Genomic DNA, 25,332 nt, shown 5'->3' with positions numbered 1-25,332 from the left:
TCTTACTCCCCTATTGCTATACTGCCCTGCCCCTCCCCCTCCTCACTGGTAACCACTAATTTTTTCTCTATATCTGTGAGTCTGCTTCTTTTTTGTTATATTCACTAGTTTGTTGTATTTTTTAATACAACATATCAATAACCTCAGATATGCAGATGACACCACCCTTATGGCAGAAAGTGAAGAGGAACTAAAAAGCCTCTTGATGAAAGTGAAAGAGGAGAGTGAAAAAGTTGGCTTAAAGCTCAACATTCAGAAAACTAGGATCATGGCATCCAGTCCCATCACTTCATCGCAAATAGATGGGGAAACAGTGGAAACAGTGTCAGACTTTATTTTGGAGGGCTCCAAAATCACTGCAGATGGTGATTGCAGCCATGAAATTAAAAGATGCTTACTCCTTGGAAGGACAGTTTTGACCAACCTAGATAGCATATTAAAAAGCAGAGACATTACTTTGCCAACAAAGATCCGTCTAGTCGAGGCTATGGTTTTTCCAGTAGTCATTTATGGATGTGAGAGTTGGACTGTGAAGAAAGCTGAGCACCGAAGAATTGATGCTTTTGAACAGTGGTGTTGGAGAAGACTCTTGAGAGTCCCTTGAACTGCAAGGAGATCCAACCAGTCCATCCTAAAGGAGATCAGTCCTGGGTGTTCATTGGAAGGACTGATGTTGAAGCTGAAACTCCCAATACTTTGGCCACCTGATGCCAAGAATTGACTCATTGGAAAAGACCCTGATGCTGGGAAGGATTGGGGGCGGGAGGAGAAGGGGATGACAGAGGATGAGATGGCTGGATTGCATCACTGACTCGATGGACATGAGTTTGAGTGGACTCCGGGAGTTGGTGATGGACAAGGAGGCCTGGCGTGCTGCGATTCATAGGGTCACAAAGAGTTGGACATGGCTGAGCGACTGAACTGAACTGATAAGTGATATATCATACAGGATTTGTCTTTTGCTGTGGCTTACTTCACTTAGTTCTTTATTTGACCTAGCATGTAAACAGATGATGGTTAAACCTGGCAGATTTTTGTTCACAAAGGTTTTATTTGCCTGGAAGATTCTGTGTACTCTGTGTAAAGAATGCCCACAAAGCCTGTTGGCCTGAGACTGTGAACCAGCATGTAATGCTCTCCAAGGTAGAAAATATATCATGAAAACATTCAGTGAACATGGGTCAGGTGTTGTGTGACATCCTCGAAGTGCTCCCCACCTCAACCACATGGGATCACTTGTTAACTCAACCTGACAAGAGTTGAAGACCTTAAAAGAGCTGTCAGGACTCCATGGAAGAGATCCAGAAAGAAGAACCTACAGAAACATTTCAGTGAGTGTGGGCAGAGGAAGACAGCATCAGAGCCAAGGTCTTGTGCACACAGAACCTGGAGTTGCCATGGTGCTTGCTCCCTCCTAAGAACCTTTCCCACTTAGGAAGCTTTTAAGATCTATTCCCCGTAATCATAAAAAAGAAATTTACTGGGTCAAGTTATTTTAGCCTCATTTTATTCCTTACTTCACAGAGAATTGCACTTAATCTATAAATGAGTTCTGATTTTATGAAAACTGAATATTGTAGATTGGTGGTATTGAACATATTAAGAGAGAGGGAAGGATTCTCTTTTAGAAGAATAATATAGTCTGAGCAGCATCTCTTGCTTATAGGCATAGAGATACCCATTAAGAAATTTTCTGCTTAGAAATGTTTCTGAATTTAATGGTTCCATTAAACAATTCAAAATTAATACAAGCACACAGCATCTATCCCCCACAACCTTATTAAAATTAAGTGTACCAAATCATCCTTCTTGCTGTTACTTCACCAGCTAGAAGGTATAGCTCACCCTGTATTAGACTAACTTGACTTAATTAAAGGGTATATCTCACCCTTGTGTTAGACCAGCTTAACTTGTGTTAAACTAATAGGTAGACCTAATGCCTGACTCAGATATGCAGATGATACCACCCTAATGGCAGAAAGTAAAGAGGAACAAAAGAGCCTCTTGATGTAGGTGAAAGAGGAGAGTGAAAAAGCTGGCTTAAACTCAACATTCAAAAAATGAAGATCATGGCATCCGGTCCCATCACTTCATGGCAAATAGAGACGAAAAATGTAAACAGTGACAGACTTTATTTTCTTGGGCTCCAATATCACGGCGGACAGTGACTTCAGCCGTGAAATTAAAAGACTCTTGCTCTTTGGAAGAAAAGCTATGACCAACCTAGAGAGTGTATTAAAAAACAAAGACATCACTTTGCCAACAAAGTCCCATCTAGTCGAAGCTATGGTTTTTCCAGTAGTCATGTATGGATGTGAGAGTTGAATCATAGAGAAGGCTGATTGCCAAAGAATTGATGCTTTCCAATTGTGGTGCTGGAGAAGACTCTTGAGAGTCCCTTGGACAGTAAGAAGATCAAACTAGTCAATTTTAAAGGAAATCACCCTGAATATTCATTGGAAGGGCTGATGCTGAAACTGAAGCTCCAATACATTGGCCACCTGATACAAAAAGCCGACTCATTGGAAAAGACCTTGGTACTGGGAAATATTGAAGGCAGGAGGAAAAGAGGATGACAGAGAATGAAATGGTTGGATGATGCCATCAACTCATTGGAGATGAGTTTGAGTAAACTCCAGGAGATAGTGAAAAACAGGGAAGCCTGGTGTGCTGCAGTGCGTGGAGTCACAAAGAGTCAGACACAACTGAGCGACTAAAAAACAACAACAAATGCCTGACTAGTTAATGCCAGAAGTATTAATCATGACTTTGATAAATCCTAGTCCCTAAAGAGATCACTCTTGGCCAGTGGCATTCCAATGTAAATATTGTCAACAGATGTTAGCTGGCTGGTCATTGGACCTTCAACTACATATACCAGTACAAATATTAGGACAAATTGTCATATTTATGGAACCTCAAGAATAAACATTTTAGGATTTAACTGAATATGCTTATCAGTGCTTTTGCTCAAGGACATGGTAATCAATGACATATTCTTAAATACCTACCATCTGCCGCTGCTCTCAGAAACATCTTCAGTCTTGAATGAAGGAGGTAGGAGATACATACTTGCTTTTAAAAATTAACTGTACAGTAACAATATTAACTATTGCACAGATGTGCAATAATTGTGCAAATGAGAAGTATAGAGGAGTGCCATATGAAGTCAGTGTGTGGCCCCCAGTGCTCCCTAAGCATTTACAATGATAGAAGGTTCTTCATCTGTTCATTTGCCTGTAATTATACCACTGTGGTGGACCAGAAGCTCCGTGAGAGCAAGTCCCATATCTCTACTATTATCATGTCTGTTCTATTCACCTGGCCTGTAACTAGCAATCAGTAAAAGACTGTCGCGTGGCCACAGAGAAGTAAATATTGAGGGATAGGCCAGATTTTAACACATGAAACTTTAATGGCAGGATGAACTCATGAGCCAAATCAGGAAGCAAGGATTAGCACGGCAAATATATCCCATCACTTTCTCAGCAAACCTTTGCAGCTCCATCACTGTGTGCTAGATAGAAACTGTGTGGGTAGTATGGGTACCAAGGGGAAGAAAAAACCATTCCTGTGGACAGAGGAGAGATTTTTGAGACCAGCCTGAGGTGTGAGGTGGGCCGGGGCTGACTGGGAGAAACAGTGCTGCAAGGAGTAGAGTTCATAGGTGAGAAGAGCCTTGAGGTCTTGTCCTGAGAATAGTGAAAGCCAGCAACCAGTTTTAAGCTAAGAAGGATTGAAAGGTCATTGGAAAGGTCCCAGGAATTCTTATGACATCCTTGTTAAGAGACAGCTCGTCACTGATGGAAACTTTAGCCAGGATGCACACACTTTAAGAAGTGCTATCTCAAAACTTGCAGTGAGATATTTATTCACACAATTAGAATTTTCAGGGCTCAGTTGTATTTGCACTTTTTATTTCATTTTTACTTAACCAGTATGTTAACAGTGATTGGTAATGTTTTTGTAAATGTAGCTTGTTTCTTTAAATACGATATTTCTAAGAAGATTTGGTGCATTGTTAAAATGTGGTTTTAATATATTCATAGACAAAAGTCTTTTCCAACAGATCATACTTTCATTTCATAATATAATTCAATGGAATAATGAAACTTTCATCATAGAGCAAACTTTGCTAGGATTCATCTGCTCCTTTACATTTATGTAAGTAAAGTCAGACATTGGAAAAACTAACATCAGTAACTAAGGCACCTCTTCCCTGTGCTGATTTCTATGGAGCATACAATGAACATTTTGCGTTTTGTATAGGCAACCAGATTTTAGCAATGTATATCCTGGTTGCAAGCTAGTTCCTTCACAAGCCACATAACTATCTTCAAGCCCCATAAGTCATGAAAACTATAGCTTAGATGGCACAGATGGCCGACTCTCGGTGTCTATGGTATGTAAAAGCCAAACATATATGGTTTCTAAGGGCAAGTGGTAAGATGAAGATCTAGCTCCTTCATATCATCTTTCCTGATGGCTTATTTTGCAACTGAGCAGCAAAAATCTGGTTTCAAAAAAGTTTACATCTATTATTACTGCTGAAAGTCTAGAAAGCTTATTATTTTAGTGATCTCTATAAAAAATTTGAATGAGGCTCAAAACTTCTAATCCAATTCTGAAAATATAAAGAAATATTATATTGTAAAAAGAAAAATAACAAGAAAGTAACCTGTGATACAGTATTATTAACTAAAGTACAGATTTGTTAAAATGTCACAAAATTTTATACTAGTCCATTATTTGTTTTCATACCTTACTCAAGATTCCACATTGTATTTACTTGCATTGAGCAGCTTCAGCTGCATACAACAAATTCTGATAAATTCTCTTTTCATTTTTATTATTACAAATATTTTCTAATTATCATATCTTCATAGGCTTCTTAGATACACTGCTCATTTAAAAGTGAACATTTAATTTCCAAATACATGGGGTTTTTTAAGTATCCTTCACATTAATTTCTCATTTAAATGGTAAAGAATCTGCCTGCAATGCAGGAGACTCGAGTTTGATCCCTGGGTCAGGAAGATCCCCTGGGGAAGGAAATGTCTACCTACTCCAGTAATCCTGACTGGAGAATTCCATGGACAGAGGAGCCTGGTGAGCTACAGTCCATGGGGTCACAAAGAGTCGAACATGACTGAGCAACTGACACTTCATTTCACTTCTCATTTAAATACTTTCTTCTCTGCAGTCACCCTCTGTGTTTTTTCAGTCTTTTAACCTTCTTGGCTTTCAATGGCTAAGTCAAAGATCTCTCTAGGTAAATGTCACATTACACTTGAAAATATGTGGGTTATTTTCAGATATCTTTTAATATTGATTTCTGCCATAATTCCATTGAGATAAGAGAACAGACTCTGTATGATTTCTATACTTTTAGACCATGAAATTTTTGCACCCTGTTTTATATCCCTGGGTATGTTACAGTGTCTCCTGGTTTATAGTCTATGAGAACTTGATTAGGATTTGTACCCTACTCATGTGTGAAAATTATATAAATCTTAAATATGTTGATTCATAGTGCTTTTCAGGTCTACTGTAGCTTTTTGCTTTTCTGTCTATTCATTGTAATAACTTTTGAGAGTTTGATATTGAAACTCCAACTAAAAATCTTAATTTATCTACTTAAAAAAATAATTATAATACATAGTGAAATATATGTAACTTTGTTCTCTATTTTCCACGTCCTCTGTAAATGTGCTGTCATACTTTCATAATTTAAAAAATAAAAAAAAATTTTAAAAAGGTTAAACTTAGAACAATACAAAGACAAATAACCCAATTTTAAAAATAGACAAAGATCTGAATAGGCATTTCTCTAAAAACGATACCCAGATGGCCCATAAGCAAATTAAAAGATGTTCAGCATTATTATTCCCTTCAGAAATATAAATCAGAACCATAATATGATACTACTTTGTACTAAACAGGATGGCTGTGATCAAAATGACAGGTTATAGCAAGTATAGGTAAGGCTGTGGAGAGAATAGAACCCTCATATTCTGCTGATGGATGTACAGAATTGTGCAGCAACTTCAGAAAAGAATTTGGTATTTCCTCAAAAAGTTAAGCATAAGTTACAATATGATCCCACTACTAAATATGTAACCCCCAAAACTGAAAACAGACACACAAACGCTTGTATATGAATGTTCATAGCTGCACAATTCACAGTATCCAAAAGGGAAAAACAACTCAAATATCCACCAGTGGATCAAAGGGTTAACGAAATGTAGTAATCCAAACAATGAAATAATATTCGGCCATAGACAGGAATGAAATAGTATATACTATGATACAGGGGCTTCCCCGGTGGCTCAGCGGTCAAGAATCTGCCTGCAATACAGGAGCTGCAGGAGATGTGGGTTCAATCCCAGGGTTGGGAAGATCACCTGGAGGAGGGCATGGCAACCCATTCCAGTATTATTGCCTGGAAAATCCCATGGATAGAGGAGCCTGGTGGGTTACAGTCTATAGGGTCACAAAGAGTTGGACACAACTAATGCAACTTAGCATACATGTACACACTATGACATCGGTGAACCTCAAAGATATATGCAAAGTGAAAGGATCCAATCACAAAATACCATGTATTTACTGGTTATATTGGTATAAAATGTCCAGAATAAATAAATAGAGACAAAAAGTAGATTACTGTTTGCCAGAAGCTGGTGGGACAGAGTAATGGGGGGTAACTATTGATGTTTCAGGGTTTATTTTGGTTGTGACAAAAATGTCCTGAAATTGATTATAGTGATGAATGCTGAGCCTTGAGAACATACCAAAAAAAAAAAAAATGACTTGTGTACTTTAAAAAGGTGAATTTTGTGATATGTGTGTTACTTCTTCATTTAAAAAATTAAAAAAGTTTAAAAAAGATGAAATTTCGAAGTGATGGTTTTTGAAGCAGATGAGCATTTAGTGAAATTCTTGGTTTGGAGGAAAGCCATGAAAAAATGTAATTGGGAGAAGTTGTAAACAAAGAGATGGTTTCATCAAAGAAGACTGAGAAAGAATTCTATGATAACAAGAGATGGTACATAGGGAGACTAAGTTGAGGTTTATGAAAACAATCAGGCAGATTACATGAAGAGGGTGTATGTGTGTATTTGAAATATATATGTACATATATAATATTATACAGTAGATATTATAGTATATAATTTATATATGTATTCACATGGGGGATATTCTCAAATAATATACCACCAAATGTAAATAGGAGTTGCCCCTGTTAAGCGGGATTTCAGTTGATTTAAATCCTTTTCTTCCTTTTACTTCTCAGCATTCTCTTACTTTGTGTATATGATCATAGTTCAGTTCAGTTCAGTCGCTCAGTCGTGTCCGACTCTCTGCGACCCCATGAATTGCAGCACGCCAGGCCTCTCTGTCCATCACCAACTCCCGGAGTCCACCCAAACCCATGTTCATCGAGTCGGTGATGCCATCCAACCATCTCATCCTCTGTCGTCCCCTTCTCCTCCCGCCCCCAATCCTACCCAGCATTAGGGTCTTTTCCAATGAGTCAACCCTTCGCATGAGGTGGCCAAAGTATTGGAGCTTCAGCTTCAACATCAGACCTTCCAATGAACACCCAGGATTGATCTCTTTTAGGATGGATTGATTGGATCTCCTTTCAGTCCAAGAGACTCTCAAGAGTCTTCTCCAACACCACAGTTCAAAAGCATCAATTCTGCGGCACTCAGCTTTCTTCACCATCCAACTCTCACATCCACACATGACCACTGGAAAAACCATAGTCTTGACTAGACGGACTTTTGTTGGCAAAGTAATGTCTCTGCTTTTAAACATGCTATCTATGTTCATATCTATGATCATAGAGAAATAGTTAAACAGGAAGGACAAAAAAATGAGTGTGGAAGAACATTGTTTGAAAAAGTGTATTCTCTGATCAGACCAGGAAATTAGGGGCAGTTTTTGAAGTCTTACTGACAAATAATATTCCCATTGCGAAGACATGTCTTCGTGTTGGGAGAAAAGAGAGAAAGGCGTGCAACACTGCAGAAAATTTTGGCATGGTATGGCCTCTGAAATGCTGATGCTTAAAAGACTTGTTCTTAGAAACTCTGGAGGCAAAGCATACAAAAGGCTTTTTCTCCTTGATTCACAGATTCTCCCTTGGGTTGAGGTACCTACATGTGTATTCTACATCAATCACTAGATATTGGGCTTATGACAGATCTATTTATTTATCTATCTTTAATCTTTATTATTTCTACAAGGCAGTTGACACCTAAAAGTAATGGCAATTAACTTACTAAGTCATAAAATAACTTTACAATCATCCTTAAGATTATACATGTGCCAGGCCTTGTGCCTTAGCTGAGCATCTATTAGGGATCTGACTGAGCCAGACCCCTTCTTGCATCTCTGGGCTTGCAGTCTAGTCAGGCAGGGGCCAGGAAAGAGCTGGTCCAGGTATGGCAAGTCCCACAGGCTTTGTGGAGCTCAGGGTGGGGCTCTTACCTATTCTCTCTGGTCTGAAGGCAGAAACAAAAGCCTCGTCTTGGAGGAGTTCCCAAGAGTAAAGTCAAGTTGGCAAATCACAAAACAGGTTGTGGAAACAAGGGCCTGGTCAGACAGTAGGAGCAAAGAGATGGAGCCCAAACAGAGTGGCTTGAATATGGGGTGGAGGAATAGGGCTCCCTGGAAAAGGATGTGGAAGACAGAGAGTGACAGTGGTTGGGGCAAAATGGCCACATCTCTGCATTTGTGCCTGGCTTTGAGCTAGAGAAGGTTCACTGCAGCATTGTAAGAAAAAAATGAGGGAAACACCCATCAACAGGAATGAACAAGTTAACTGGGGTGAAGGAGGGAGGAGGATTCAAATCATCATGGATTAATTAATAAAACCAGAGCAGCATGTATCAACATAAGAAATGAAGAAAGAACAGCAAAAAAAACTGCCCTTAAAAGGAACGCATAGCAACAATCATTTCTTTCTTTCGCATTTCTTTCATTATTTGTTTGCTGATATATCAGTTGACGTGTCTTTCAGTTGAATGTGACACGTCTTTTTGTAGAGGTAAGAAGCAGAAAAGTTTCAGTTGCCAAAAATAAAAGAGAAACTGGGAATTTAACTTCTGAACTAGAAGGTCACTCTTGGTAGCAGTGACCTTTGAGGAAGGCAAGGTTCTGCATTTTGTTTTCCAATTTTTTTTCCTTAAATAATGGTCATGGACTTCAGGCCAGTCTTGCCCTTTGAGTTCTTAAATGATTCTGCCAGATCCCTTAGAATTGCATTGTGCAGGGTCCAGCAGACCTGCTTGGGCTGTTTCTCCTTCGCTGGAATGACTCTCCCTAGGGAACCACATCAAAGCTAAGGAAGAGAAAAGGCAGGTGATGAATGGATCCTCTGGCTAAAATAATAATTGTGTTTTGTCTGCCTGTCACCCCACCACCACAGTGAAGGATTTCTAGATTGTAAGAGGCCCTCATAAAGATGAACCCACCCCTGGAAGATACTGAATTTTATCAGCTAACATCTATGTGGACGTCCCTAGAGATCAAGACCTTGATAAATAAACCACAGATGGGATGAAGGTTGGGGATGGGAGAAGGGTAGGAAACAGAATAAGAACAAAAAGGGCAACAAGTGTGTTGGCAAAGAGTGGGAATAAGATGTGCTTCACCACCAGTCAAGTTTTGTCAAGGCTCATTTTTCTGAGACCATTTTAAGAACAATCGCAACAATGAACAAAAGCAGCCAAGTCAAATGTAAGTTGGTGCAGCCACTGTGGGAAACAGTATGGAAGTTCCTCAGAAAACTAAAAATAGAATTACCATATGATCCAGCAATCTCTGGGCATATATACAGACAAAACTATAATTCAAAAAACCAGATTCCACCCCTATGTTCATGGCAGTACTCTTCACAATAGCCAAGACATGGAAGCAACCTAAATATCCATCAACAGATGAATGGATAAAGAAAATGTGATACCTTTATGCAGTGGAATACTGCTCAGCCATGAAAAAGAACAAAATAGTGCCATTTGCAGCAATATGGATGCAGCTAGAGATTATCATGCTAAGTGAAGTCAGTCAGAAAGAGAAAGACAAATACCATATGATATCACTTGTATGTGGAATGTAAAACATGACACAAGTGAACCTATGAAACAGAAGCAGACTCACAGACATAGAGAACAGACTTCTGATTGCCAAGAGGAAAGGGGTTAGGGAATGGATGGAGTGAAAGGTTTGGGTAGCAGATGTAAGTTTTTATATGTAGAATGTATAAACAACAAAGTCCTGCTGTGTAGCACAGACAACTATAGTCAATATCCTGTGGTAAACCATAAAGGAAAAGAATATTAAAAAAGAATGTGCGTGTGTATATATATAACTGAATCACTTTGCTGTACAGCAGGAATTAACATGTTATAAATCAACAGTAATTCAATTAAAATACATTAAAACTGAAAGAAAAAAAAAAAACACCTAAGCCAACAAAGAAAGATAAAAGAAATTCTAAACCCCACAGCCTAAGTATCAGAAACTTTCTTCTTATCCACAAAGGTAAAGCAACAGTGAAATTGTTACATTTTTCATAGACTTCATTTCTGCTTCAATAAAAATATTAACATTTTCCTCACGACAAATCAAATCCTGTCTGTCACCCTGGAGGAGAAAGAGCAGTGAAAGCAGACACCAGCCTCCACTGTGGGTTGGGGCCAGCAGGATCCACCTGGTGTGAGAAGGGACCTCTTGCTGCTGAGGGAACTGTGGGGAGAGTCGGGTGGTCCCCATGGACAGGGGCCCTGTAGGAACAGGGCAGTTTGAGGAGAGCTCGATGGTGCAGGAGACTGTTCAGAACCACTGTAGACGGAGTTATCAGGATGAGAATAGTGCTAAAGGGCAGAAGGAAGCAGTGACCTTCAGTCAGCCCAGGTGACCTTGCAGCAGAGCAACAGGGGGAAGAAATGCCCCACCCACCCCAACCACATGCCTTCCCTGCCTCAGTCTCCTGCCAGGTCTCCCTGGGGCCAAATTCATCCTGGAAGTCAGAGGACAAGAGAGTCTCCAAGCAGTCCAGATAGCCCAGGGCAGGAAGCTTCGCTTTAGCTATTCTAGAAGCATGCTCCTCACAGCTGCCCCAGTTCCTCTTGTGAAACAACTTGATGGCTATGGTTAGGGAAGAAAAATAGTTTTCGATATTGACAGAACTTATTCAGTATGTAGTACAGCTTTGCTCTGGTGTAAAAAGCCCTGGTGTTTCAAAACACACACGTGGATGAGATTATTTACACCGGAAACAATAAATCTTTACTTTATCAAAATGAAATTTCTCTAAAAGGTATCTCCCAGAGTGAATGGGACCAAGGGCTTATTTAGAAACTGTGATGGTCCCTAAGGAAGACATTTTAAGGAAGGCCCCTTCACCTAACACATACAATGAAATTCTAATAATATTTGAAGCTTATTCTCACCAACATGTTATTTCCCTCAGATTCAAATTTTCAGTCTAAATCCATAGCATGCACACTGTTGCTTGTATTATAGCACATAGCACATAGTTTGTATTGTAGCACATCCATCCTATCATTTCACTGTGGGTGATTTCTTAAACGGAACCACAACTGTGTGTTCTCAGCAGAACCACTTCACTGAGCCAAAATTTTACATTTTATAAACTTCTGTGAATCAGTTTTCCTTAGTGATATTCTGTACCACTAGGTCTTAGGAAATTTAGGGGCAGCATCTGAAAGAGACACTCTCCCTATCATAGAGACCAAGCTTCAGACTAAAACAAAAGGTAGCAACAGGAAACTCATGCCATAGATGAATTCAGACACGTGCCTCAAGCCCTTGCATTTAGGAGTGCTAAATGCACTGTAGATTGTGACTGCAGCCATGAAATTAAAACACACTTGCTCCTTGGAAGAAAAACTATGACCAACCTAGACAGCATATTAAAAAAGCAGAGAAATCACTTTGCCAACAAAGGTCCGTCTAGTCAAGGCTATGGTTTTTCCAGTAGTCATGTATGGATGTGAGAGTTGGACCATAAAGAAAGCTGAGTGCTGAAGAATTGATGCTTTTGAACTGTGGTGTTGGAGAAGACTCTTGAGACTCCCTTGGACTGTAAGGAGATCAAACCAGTCTATCCTAAAGGAAATTAGTCCTGAATATTCATTGGAAGGACTGATGCTGAAGCTGAAACTCCAGTACTTTGGCCACCTGATGCGAAAAGCTGACTCATTGGAAAAGCCCTTGATGCTAGGAAAGACTGAAGGCAGGAGGAGAAGGGGGTGACAGAGAATGAGATGGTTGGATGACATCACCAACTCGATGGACATGAGTTTGAGCAAGCTCCAGGAGTTGGTGATTGACAGGGAAGCCTGACGTGCTGCAGTCCGTGGGGTCACAAAGAGTCAGACATGACTGAGCGGCTGAACTGAACTGCTGACTATGCGAGCCAAGTGGCCACCGTGAGAGAGCACAGTGTATAGAAGCAGAGAGCATTTGATATCACCTGATGACTTGTGAGTACTAAATAATGTCCAAGAGTTGTGTGATAATTCAGAAAGTCTAGGGTAAGAAACAAGCTGGAAGCCAATTAGTGCATAGTGGTAAATCCATAACTGATTAGAGATTTTCCACAGTGTTGCCTCATAAAGGTCATTGGTAAAATTGTTTCAGAGACCACACAGCTTTCCAAGCTGGCAGTTGTCAAACAAGACATACTATTAACGTCATGGGGGGGATGTCCGGTATGAGTCCTTAGTGGTTAAGCTTTTGGTAGGGATCCATTTCACACTACTGTGAATTCATGTCTTCATTATTAAACTATGTCATTAGGACACCTGCTCTTCCAAAGTCATCGTGTTGAGATTTCCTGGACCATTCTTAGGAATGAGAAGCTGGTGTACAGAAATTAATATTTTTATATTGACCTAATTATCACAACAAGATACTTTTAAGCATGAAATGACTTTATGCTTTAGTGATAAACTAATAAAGAAAAACTTGACTATCTAATAAAATATCTTTCTACATAGATTATTGATAATAGAGCTACATGGTCAGGTGGAAACTCTGATGTACTCTCCATCTATATTTGACAAGGATCCACACTATTCCTTGGGTCATTCAATTCTTCACTGTTCTTCCTGGAAGAAAAGTCTACAAAATTTAGTACCAGTTAGCTACAACACTACTGCAGGAAGTAATCCTTGGTACAATACCTGTAATTGATTATTGATTTCTCACCACCCACTGGAATTGGTTTCTTGTTCATCATTATATGAGGGGTTTTCAGTTAAGCACTTGAGAAAAAGAATTTGCTCTGCCTCTGCAATCATCCAGCACTTCATGAAGATCCTGCCTTCCAGGATTTGAGATGTGAGATCCTTATTCACTGGCACTCTTACTAAGATATGAACAAAGGACAAACTTGTGGGCTAATACTGAACTCCTATATCAACATTATATATCAAGTGAATAAAGGAAATGTCAAATTGGAACCTGTAGCATCACACTGTCAAATCTGCAGTGTGTACAATTCATGATGTAGCCATAGCATCAATAAAATGAGCCTCCGAAGTCCCAGGGCCACTTAATTCTGCCAATTATTTTTTCAGAAAGGACAGCCATTGTTCAGCCTTTTAATTGCTTCTCCTGGAATGAAATATTTCTAATATTTTCAGTTTAAACTATTATCTCATTTCCATTGTAATTTCTTTTTTTTTAATTAATTTTTATTGTAGTATGGTTGCTTTCCAACACTGTATTAGTTTCTATTGTACAGCAAGATGAATCAGCCATACATATATGGCTCCCTTTTGAACTTCCTCCCCATAGGTCACCACAGTGCATTAAGTAGAGTTCCCTGTGCTATACAGTATGTTCTCATTAGTCATCTATTTTATGCATAGTGTCAATAGTGTGTATGTGTAAATCTCAGTCTCCCAATTTCCGCCATCCTCTTTTCCCCCTTGGTGTCCATATGTTTGTTCTCTATATCTGTGTCTCTATTTCTGCTTTGCAAATAAGATCATCTATACCACTTTTCTAGCTTCCACATATATGCATTAATATACAATATTTGTTTTTCTCTTTCTGACTTATTTCATTCTGTATAACATTCTCTAGGTCCATCCAGGTCTCTACAAATGACCTAGTTTCATTTCTTTCTATGGCTGAGTAATATTCCATTCTGTATATGTACCACATCTTCTTCATCCATTCCTCTGTTGATGGACATTTAGGTTGCTTCTGGGTCCTGGTTATTGTAAATAGCGCTGCTATAAACATTGGGGTTCATGTAATTTCCTCTTATACTTACAGGTTTATTAAAAATAAATATTTAATTTACAGACATTTGAGGGTCTTCTATCTTAACTCCTAACTTAATTGATTCCTAACTTAATTCTATCACAATGGTTCTATATAGTACTTCTACATAGTAAGCAAGCAGTAAATATTTGATTCAGGCATGAATGAAGAAAATTCTCAGAAACGTGAGGGCCAAAGAAACCGGAAATTTTAAAGATAGCCAATGGGAATTTGCTGTATGACTCAAGAAACTCAAACAGGGGCTCTGTATCAACCTAGAGGGGTGGAACAGAAAGGGAGATGGGAGGGAGTTTCAAAAGGGAGGGGATATATGTATACCTATGGCTGATTCATATTGACGTTTGACAGAAAATAGCAAAATTCTGTAAAAAATTATCCTTTAATAAAAAATAAACTAACTTAAAAAAAAGATTTGGAAACTTTGGTATTTGAAAAGTATTAGGAAATTAATATAAACCTGCTCTGACATTATAATGGATATCTGTGATTCAATGTACACGTAAGATTTCAGGAATACATATGCTTCATGTAGGCAAATACATCCCCAGGTTGCATTTACCGTGTTTCTGACCCTTTGCCTTGCAAATTCCACTCTGATAGTGAAACCTTGAACAGAACTAAAAGGAGGCACAGCCTCACTCCTTCAGCTCATATTCATGTTCACAGAAGCCCTTCTCTTATGTGGCCTCAAGCACAGTTCACTTAATCTTCATCTCACATCCTGGCTCCTCCTTAGGAAGTGGTATTCGTCTGGATCTGTTGAGTTCCCATCTTTGGGCAAAACAGATTCCACATCACTCTGGCAGGCTTTCCAGAAGGCTCAAGACTTTCCTGCCTGGGGAGTGCAAATAAGTCCAGGGGACTCCTAGCTGCAGAGGAAGGTCTAATCCAACAAGACCCACTGGTAGAAAATATAAACATGGTCACTTAAGGTGTCCACTGAAATAACATCTTGCACCCTCTTTACCTTCACATGGCTATAAGTCTTAAAAACAGTCATGTCAGTTCCCAGCTGTCAAGCTGGAAGTGGGGTAGAGGAAGTGGTCCGGTGTACCCACAGACTAGGCACACAGAAGGGGAACCTGAATCCTGTCCTACAGTCAGTGTTAATGTGCTGCTCACCTTGGGCACATCACTCCCCTCTCTGGGCTCCCTTTCAGCATCTGGCATAGACAACATCTGGACCACTCACCTCTGAGATCCCTCTCAGCTCTGAGCAGCTTTGATTTGAGGAGCATTGTCTTCTGAAACTTCAGTCCCAGTCAGAAATTTCCTCAAAAGGTTGAATGTATCATTACATACTTAGTATTCTCACAGAGTTTCATAAGACAAGCATCCAGTGAAATTCATTTTTATGTTGCTTTCATATTCCTGCTTATTTTGAATGGAACAACCCTGTATACACTTGCTCAATACATGGAGGAAAGTAGGAGGGTAAATGAACCTAGAGGCCAACAGGCTCCTTTGGTTGAAGACAAGGTTGGGGCCAATGAATGTGGGCTATTTAAGCTTTGCGGTTGGTTTGGGGATGGAGGGCCTAAGCTTGAATTTGAGATCTCTTGTGATCTACCAGACATGTCAAATGAGGTTGAAGTTTATCAAACACCGATGCTGTGATAGATTTTATTTTGTACTGCATTTAAGTTGTAACTGAAATTTTTTTTTTTAACCACAATCACTAACAAGCCTTTATTTTGGGGAAGTTTAAGAGATTGGATTAGTGTTAGAATTAGATGCCCAGAATTTTTCTTTATACAGAAGACTCACTGGGTGAGTGACAGACATTTATTGTGACCATTCATCTCATCCACAGAAGAATATGATTCGGTGCTAACCACAGTGGCTCAAGGGCTATAAAGCCTTGGAAAATTGGCTTTAGAAAGTAGTATCTGGCAAACATTAGGCTTTCCCTTTCTCACAAGACTTTTGGAGCAGAACAAGGGTCAACAGTGTTTCAAGACTTCCAAGGAAAAGAATCTGTCACTCGCACAATTACCCTCTGTGCCAGCTGGATTTTCCAGCATGGATCTGGGCTGGCAGGGACACTGGTTCTAGTGAGATCTTCTTTAGCCAATTCGAAAGGACAGTCAAGGCATTTTATCCAGATAACCCCACATCAGCTACTCACTTTAGAAACTAAAAGGAGCTTGCCTGTTGCAGCAAGGAGCTTCCCCGATGAGACAGATTTAATGTATCTTCTATGACTCACAGCACAAGCAGATATTTTCAGGACAAAGCATTTGGCAAGCTGGAAACCATTCAGCTAGTTCCTTCAATTTTCTCCTTCACTTTGCTTCCGTGATAACAGCCACGGTTTTGAAAATAAAGTCCTGTGGGTAGAGTTGTGAAGTTTAGGCCTCAGAATGCCTCTTAAGGATGCAGGACTGCTTTCTTTTGTAGAATGATGGTCATGCAGAGGTCCCTTCCCGAGCACTGATCTGTGGCCGTGATGAATGGGCATCTAAGCAGTCCAGTCCAGCCCTTTGCAACCATCATCAGGCTTTCATGGGAGCAAATAAGTTTAGAGCTGGGATCAGCTCAGTCATAAGGGATGGGGGGGAAACAGGCCCTCCATGAGTTCAGGATTACACAGGTAGATGGTCATGAAGCCAGGAGGGGAATTCTGGTTGCTCTTTTGCTGTGTCATTGTGCTTGTCTTCTGCTGGCAAAGGAGAGCAATATAACTCATAGCCTTGAAAGAGAGATCTTTGTAAAGAGGGGTAGGCAAACAATTTTCATAATGGGCCAGAGAGTAAACTTTTGGGTTTTGCATGTCACATGGTCTCTTTTGCAATGACAAAACTCTGTCATTGTGGCATAAAGCAGCCATGGACAGTATGTAACAAAACAGGCGTGGCTGTGTTCTCAGAAAACTTTATTAATGAACGCTGAAATATGACTTCGATATCCTTTTCACATATCCCAAAATATGATTCATGATTTCATTTTGGAATTTTTCCACCTATTTAAAGATGTGAAAGCATTCTTAGATCATGGTGGACTGAAATTGGCCCAAGGGCAGTGCTCGGCTATCTGTATTGTACAGTAAAACATGCCAGCCCAGGAGAGAACCTACATCCTGGGTAGTAGTCATCCTCTCTGTCTCCCTCCCACACCCCAGAATCTCAGATCCCACTCACTTTTCCTCTGTTTGGGTGCTGTCACTTTAGACACTGAAGTGAGGTCACTTTTGCGTTTCGTCTCTCAAGTGCCTTATTTAATAAGAGTCACTGTAGGTAAGACCAAAGTCACAGGGCTGACTTAGAAGCAGGACTGAGGGGAAGAATTCCTTCTGACCCAGACCCAGCCACAAATGCCAGATACAAATGCCAAATCCTCAATGGGCATTGGTGACTTGGGTTGCACTGAATAACACAGAGCAAAAGAGAATTTGAATCTCGCTTGTTAGCATGACTTTAGTGAGAAATACAGAAGTGTTCCACACTCCTTGCTAAGATTGCTAACTACCTGTTTACCATGAAAGGAAATACTTGAGTTTATAAGTAAATAACAGCCTCAGAAATTTGCCACATTCCTTGGATAAGAGCCCTGGTAGCCCAGTCCCTAGACAGGGCTCATTTGTTTACTCACTCAACATAACAGCCAAACATCCCCTTGAAACCCAAGGGCTTCTGTCTGTCCTGCTGACACTATTTATTTGTATCAATAGGATGGACCATCCTCTGGGAACAGGTTCTAGTTTTTTCTGGGTTGAGAAGAAGCAGTTGCCGGTCTGTGGCCTTTTTGACTTGGATGTGGGCACTAGGTCTGAACTCAGGGAAGAAAGCTTTGTGCTCTTTTTCCTTTCTTGACTGGATTGCCCTCAGAGGAAAAGGGCAGGCCATGAAGGTGTTCTAGAAGCCAAGAGAATGCTGAAGGATGCCAAAGCACTTAGTTGCCATAGTAATAACTTCTGGCTAGAGCCACCAGTGAATGAAAGGACTAGAGTTGAGTATTACAGGCTGATCTTCAGACATGATTGCATCTATCCAAGCCGCCCCCCATTTGCAGCCTTCTCTGCTATGCCTTCGGTGAACCACCATGGCTTTCAGGAAGCCTTTCCCATTCACTAGTGACTTCCTAACATGCCCATTGAAACTCACTGGTCTAGACTCACTTCTGCACGGAAACTATTGTTGCTCCCCCTGGGTCCTCCAGGGCGTGCTTGAGAGATCTGTTAATATTCTGCTTTCAGAATCAGGGCTTTTACCATCTCCCCAGGAAGTCTTTCTAGCATTATGGTTCCCAGACCCACAGAATAGGAAGCTGGGGCAGGCAGGATGTAAATTAAGAGTGAATGTGCCTAGGCAGAGGCTGGAAAAATGCTCATTTGGGGCACCTTTGTAACTCAGGGCTCTCTGGCCAAGCTGGGAGGAAGCAGGCTGTTAATGAGACTCTAACCCTGGCTACAGGCTTCCCAGGTGGCTCAGTGGTAAAGAACCCTCTTGCCAATGCAGGAGATGCAAGTTCGATCCTTTGGGTCAGGAAGATACCCTGGAGGAGGAAATGGCAACCCACTCCAGTATTCTTACCTGGGAAATCTCATGGACAGAGAAGCCTGGTGGGCTACAGTCCATGGGGTTGCAAAAGAGTCAGGCATTACTTAAGGACTAAAAAATAACAGACCCAATCTGCAAACATCATCTCTCCTTCCCTTGGGTACCAGGCACTGAGGACCACTAACTCACATTGCTCCTGTGATATTGTCACAAGTGCTGCTTGACTATAATCACTTATTTTGGAACAGTGTTGCCTATCATAATATTTATAGTTATCAAGACTTTCTTGGTTGCAAGCGATAGAGCCTAGCTCAAACTGACCCAAACAAAATTAAATACATTTAAAAAATAAATAAATACCATCAGCTCCAAAGTCTGCAAAAAACTATAGGTTGACCTTCAGACAATTGTACCAGTATCCAAAGAGCAAACATCATCTCTCCTTCCCTTTCCTTCTCTCCTCTCTGCTTCCATCTGTGTTGGCTTTGTGCTCTGACAAACTTTCTCCATGTGAAAGGGAAGATAGGCAGCAGCCTTACCAGACTCATAGGTCCTTGCAGCTCACAGTCTCCAAATGAGAGAGCATCTCTCTCTGCTTCTCTTCCTATCTCTGTGAAGAGACCCCAGTGTCCCTGCTTGAGTCACATGCTAACCTTTGGGCTTACCCATGAGTTGAAGAGGCAGGTGACTGGCTTGCATGGACTAAATGTGCACCTGTTCAGTCTTACTAGAATCATGTGGAGTGAGCAGGAGGAAGTTCTGAAAATGAAAGAATGTGGGAGAGACACAAAACTGAAAGTTGTACACTATGCTAGTAAATTACTCTGTATTTAGTAAGAGTGTGATTTTTGTCAACAGTGGGCAAATCAGAAGACCCTGAGGCAGCTTGCGTGAGAAGCAGCCCCACTGAGGCATCTGTAATTTTCCCATGATATCTCAGCCCACAGTCCACATGAGAATGAAATGCTCATGTTTTTGTTGCTCAGTTGCTAAGTCATATCTGACTCTTTGCAACCCCATCCTCCTCTGTCTCCCAGAGTTTGCTCAAACTCACGTCCAATGAGTGGCGATGCTATCGCCAAAATGTTCATAGTCCTAACTAAATGAAAACAGATATGAATAAACCTAACACTGGGAAAAGTAGCGCTGAAGTCCTCTTTTTCCTCCAATTTCTGCCTTTGTTCTGAAGTACAGTCTGTTTTATGGACAACTGATAATTGCTCTTGTTGTTGTCCAGTTGCTCAGTCATGTCTGACTCTTTGTGACCCCATGAATTGCAGCACGTCAGGCTCCTCTGTCCTAATTGTCTACTCCCACCCTAAATCACTGTGTAGGTCATCTATCATGAACACATCTGACTAATGGAAAATATTGATTCTCCTTCCAAATATTTTCAGTCCAAGCACCTTGTTTATGTGAATTTTCCCCAACAAATATATATCATCACTACCTTGGCCTGGCTAAACAAAGAAAATAAATAAATTCAAATTTCTAAAAGAAAAGTGCTTACCATTTTCAAGTTCTCTTGTCAATTCAGTGCTGTCTTAGGTTTAAAGAGTCAGCCAGCCAGGCAAATGGGATAGAAATTCTTGTATCACACATCCTCTAAATCTGTTTGGATTTTGGCCTATCCAAAGGCAATATGGTGGAAAGAACATGGGCTTTGGAGGTGGAGAGACCTGTGATCAAATTCTAGCTCTCCTATTCAGAAGCTGTGTGACTTCAGGGAAGTTACTTCAACCCTCTAAGACTGTACTGTAAAATGGAGATACTAATAGGGTTTATTATAGTAGGCCCACAGGATTAGTTAGATTTAAATGACATAATTCATGTAAATGATATGTGCTTAATAGAGGATAACCATCAACTATTCATTCATTCAATGAATGTTTGAGAGTGTCTATCCCCTGGAGAAGGGATTGGCAACCACTCCAGTATTCTTCCCTGGGAAATTCCATGGACAGAGGAGCCTGGTGGACTACAGTTGCAAAGAGTTGGACAGGACTGAGCGACTAACACTTCCACTTTTGACCATATGCTAAGGGTTATTCTTGGCACTAGGGAAATAGCAATGAACAAAACAGAAAATAACTCCTGCCCTCAATGGGGCTTACATGCTCTGTGTAGGAGACGAACTGAATAAATAGCATGTCAGATGGTGATAAGCGCTAAGGAGAGAAATAAAAAGAAGAGCGGAGTGATGTGGAGTGTCCATGGGAGGGGAAGCAATTACAGAAAAAGTAGTCATGGAGAGTCAGAAATGCCCCTAATAGTTGCAGGGTTTGGGGGAAAGTACAAATGAAGGTCTTCATGTAAAAAGTCCAAATATTTCATAATCTCTGAAATCAAATATGGACCATCCTCTACCTTAACCATAAATATTCATTCATTACTCTGACAGCCAGCACTGGAAGCTCAAATAATTTAAGGTGTAGAAACTCTTGCAGATCATGAAAAGAATGTCACAACCATTTCCGCGCCTAAATACTTCATGACACGTTTTCAGTTTTATACAGTTATTCAGTCTCACACTGTCCTTTCTCTAACTCATTTTAAAAATGTTTTTCTTTATCCACTGCCATCATTGCAAAGCATTCAAGGTTGTGTCCTTCCAATACAAAGAAATAGTACTCTCAGCAGGGACACTTTTTTTTTTTTAACTGTTTTCTCAATGGTTGTGATGGATTTACACTCTCTTGTCTGATTCACGTTGTAATCAATTTCACTCATTTGTGAAACTGAGTGAGGTGTTTGACCAGGAAACACAGTAAAGCTAATTTGTGAGACAATAACCAACTGAGCTGGTGGCACTAGTGGTAAAGAACTCTCCTGCCAAAGCAGGAGACATAAGAGGAGAGGGCGCAATCCCTGGGTTGGGAAGATCCCCTGGAGAAGGGGCTAGCAACCCATTCCAGTATTCTTGCCTGGACAATCCTATGGACAGAGGAGCCTGGAAGGATACAGTCCATGGGGTCACAAAGAGTCAGACCTGACTGAAGTGACATTCAAAATCAGTCAATGGCTTCCCATCTTGCACAAAGTAGAAATCAAAGCTGCTATAATGACCTATAAGACTCCTTAGGATCTGGCCTCTAGGTATGTCTGAAATCGCCTCCTTCTATTCACCACTCCTCCACTTGTGCCACTGCAGTCACTCTGGTCCCTTTGACGCTCCTGGAGCGTACCACACATGCATCTGCTTCAGGGTTCCTGCACTTGCCATTTCTGTTGACTGCACACTCCTTCCTCAAATATATCTTCATGGTTTACTCTCTCAGTTGAGGGGGGGGTGTCTTTGCCCTAAATTACTGTGTGTCAGTGACTTCCTCAGTTGTGTCCCACTCTGTGCGACCCCACAGATGGCAGCCCACCAGACTCCTCTGTCCCTGGGATTCTCCAGGCAAGAACACTGGAGTGGGTTGCTGTTTCCTTCTCCAATGCAGGAAAGTGAAAAGTGAAAGTGAAGTTGCTCAGTCGTGTCCGACTCTTCGCGACCCCATGGACTGCAGCCCACCAGGCTCCTCCGTCCATGGGATTTTCCAGGCAAGAGCCCTGGAGTGGGTTGCCATTGCCTTCTCCGTATGAGCCTTCTATCTGGAAGCTATTCATTGCATTTGATATAGAAAATATCTTCACATATATATTTTATTTGATCCTAAATGTTAGAATCCAGTGTTGGCAAACTACAGTAATTTGTCAACAAATCCTTAGGGATCTGAGAAAGTTACCAAGCCTAGTGAAAGGAATCATCAAGTCCGTGTGATTGATTTTGAAATCTATCAGCAGGGCTGTCTCTGGAGGCCAGGAACCTCATGATCAGCAGACTTAGCAGTAAATAAAGCAACCTATGCTGGCACCAGGGATTTGGATACTATTGCAGATGTAACCAAATGTGTAACCATTGTCCTTGGGTCCAGATGATGACACAGGGACAAGGCGGCTGGCTTCCCATAGTACTGGAGAAATAATGATGTGTATGTGTGTGTATGTGTGTATGTGATGGGGTAAAGGGATAGGAGGTGGGAGGGACAGCTGACAGAGAGACGAGGAAAAAATGGGGAAAATAAATACAATTGTAAAAACAGCAACCCTCCTTGAGCAAATCAAAGAATTTCTTAGAATGCAACCCTGGCTCTGTATGACTAATTGGGTTGCAAATCACTTCCTCCCTCTTTTTGTTATATAATAACAATCATTCTAGTGTTATTGCTGAAAACCCAGAAGGGATCATGGCTTACTGGCTACTTTTGCTTATGGCTTTTGTGTGGAATAAATCCTGACACATGGAGACCTATATTTCTGGCCCACAGACCTGAACCAGTCAGATTTGAGACTGGTCACTACAATAGCTTTTTGAGAGAGGAGGTCCCAGATGAATTTGCCTTGGCAACACAATGAAAGGGCAGAACAAGAGGACAATCTACACCTTGGCCTAAATTCAAATGGCAGCTCTCTCAGCAAACCACCAAGAAGCAAACTGACTGCTGGATTTTGTAATCCAAGGGTTTACAAAACACTTTTTTGTTGGAGAGGTTGCTGTTAATTATCTTTCTTACTAAAATGTGACAATGATAACTACCCTTTACTAAATGATCACAATATACCAGGCATTTTATTTTATATACGTGATTTTCTGTCCTCAAAATAACCCTTCATGATGGAAATTATTATCCCCATAATAAAATACAGAAATTGAGACATGGAAAAGTTATGTGCTCAAGTTCAAACAGCAAGTTACAGAGGAGCTGCAGTTTAATTCCAGGTCTTGTGAATGGCAAGCCCTATGGCCTTTCCAATCCTCTAGCTTGCCTCTGTTAAACTGTGTGATACTTTGTGAATATGTACATGGCCCTACATCCTCTCTCCATTCTGCCCATCCTGTTGCTCTGAGTGAGACATGAATGATATGAAGTCGTCATGTGTATCAATATCATCTATGTGTAGTTGGTTCCTTGCTCTGTATTGGTTTGCTTCTTTGTTGGAATATTTATTTTGTCGTCTCTACAAACTACCAGTGTACATTTTATATTTTATCTGGAACACATAGCTCCCAACATGTTATGAATAATGAAAATCAGCCCATGAAGTTTAATTAAGAAGCTATGGAACAGACCTTTGTTGTTGTTCAGTCAGCAAGTCTTGTCCAACTCCTTGCAACCCCATGGACTGTAGCATGCCAGGCTTCCCTGTCTTTCCCTATCTCCTGGAGCTTGCTCAAACTCATGTCCATTGAGTCAGTGATGCCATCCAACCTTCTTGTCCTCTGTTGTTCTGTTCTCCTCCTGCCTGCAATCTTTCCCAGTATCAGGGTCCTTTCTAATGAGTCAGCTCTTCTCATCAGATGGCCAGAGTATTAAAGCTTCAGCATCAGCATCAGTCCTTCCAGTGAATACTCAGGACTGATTTCCTTTAGGATTGACTGGTATGATCTCTTTGCAGTCCAAGAGACTCTCAAGAATATTCTCCAACACAATTCAAAAGCATCAGTTCTTCAGCGCTCAGCCTTCTTTATGGTCCAACTCTCACATCCATACACGACTACTGGAAAAACCTTAGTTTTGACTCTATGGACCTTTGTCGGCAAAGTAATGTCTTTGCTTTTTAATATGCTGTCTAGATTTGTCATAAGTTTTCTTCCAAGGATCAAGTGTCTTTTAATTTCATGGCTGCAGTCACCATCTGCAGTGATTTTGGAAGAGCATGTTAGATGGGAGATATTATGGGCCATCTTAATCATCTTTGGAATATCCCAGCTGCTATGCATTGGCTTACAAAAACAAGGATTTACTTCTTGCTCCAACAAAGTCTTCTGTGGATCCAGGCAGTTCTCCAGAGATGTCTTCCTGTTGACTTAGCCTTCCAACCTGCTGCTTCAGTTCTTGCGGCCTCTCCACAACAGCTCATGATTTCACTGCTTCAGGGTAAGAGCAGCATAAAGCATCACACACCAGCTCTTAGATACAACCACCTGGAAGGGACAGAAGTCACTCCTACTCTCATTTCATGGCCCTCATGGCCATGCCTAAATTCAGGGGAGCAAGCAAGGGTGGCCTTCCTGTGTGCCCAGAAAGAAAAGAGAGCTAGAAATATTGTAAGTGGCAATAGTGTTTAATACAGCCTCAAAGATATTGCCTGAGTGGTGAAACCTTGTGATTCTATTCTGTACAGGTTTTTGTTAAATCATTTCATTCATCCCTCCATCCATCTAACAAATATGTTTTAGGTGCCTACTACACACAATACATCAGTAGCTAGTTCCTGGAGGGAAGTCAACTGCCCCCCAAAAGCATGTAATTTTACTTCAGAAAAACAACGGAAATTTCAGTTGCTTTGTCATTGACTCCTATGGAGGTGAAGGGATGTCTCTTTCAGATCCTACACTATCCTTTCCTCTCAAAGGCATAGGAAAATAAAGCTTCTTTCTCCTACCTCCCACATTGGTAATTTTATCATTTTCATACTATTGTAGTCAGAGCCCTTTTCAATATTCATCCTGTAT

General features: G+C 40.7%; 2 protein-coding genes across 6 annotated transcripts in view; one reads left to right on the top strand and one right to left on the bottom strand.

Annotated features, from left to right (window-relative positions):
- Positions 1-25,332, top strand: part of PRLR (prolactin receptor) — a 176,661-nt gene that overhangs the window by 57,711 nt on the left and 93,618 nt on the right. The gene's annotated exons all lie outside the window — the stretch shown is intronic.
- Positions 1-25,332, bottom strand: part of LOC145517745 (uncharacterized) — an 84,256-nt gene that overhangs the window by 9,938 nt on the left and 48,986 nt on the right. For 2 of the 4 annotated variants that reach the window (XR_014062298.1, XM_081520871.1), the window contains exons 4-5: positions 19,499-19,592; positions 15,944-16,664 (exon numbers count right to left, since the gene is read on the bottom strand). The exons of the other annotated variants lie outside the window; for them this stretch is intronic. Coding sequence is in view for 1 of the 2 variants with exons in the window: in XM_081520871.1 (XP_081376997.1) it covers positions 19,536-19,592 (57 nt within the window). In the remaining variant the exon portion in view is untranslated. Of the gene's footprint in view, positions 1-15,943; positions 16,665-19,498; positions 19,593-25,332 lie in introns of those variants that run through there. 4 annotated transcript variants of the gene reach the window in all.

The sequence above is a fragment of the Giraffa tippelskirchi genome, chromosome 8, assembly GCF_054371585.1.
Source record: "Giraffa tippelskirchi isolate mGirTip1 chromosome 8, T2T-mGirTip1v1.2.pri, whole genome shotgun sequence".
In the NCBI taxonomy this organism is placed as follows: Eukaryota; Metazoa; Chordata; class Mammalia; order Artiodactyla; family Giraffidae; genus Giraffa; species Giraffa tippelskirchi.
The sequence above is the reverse complement of the archived record's forward strand: the minus strand, read 5'-3'. Positions and strand labels throughout refer to the sequence as shown.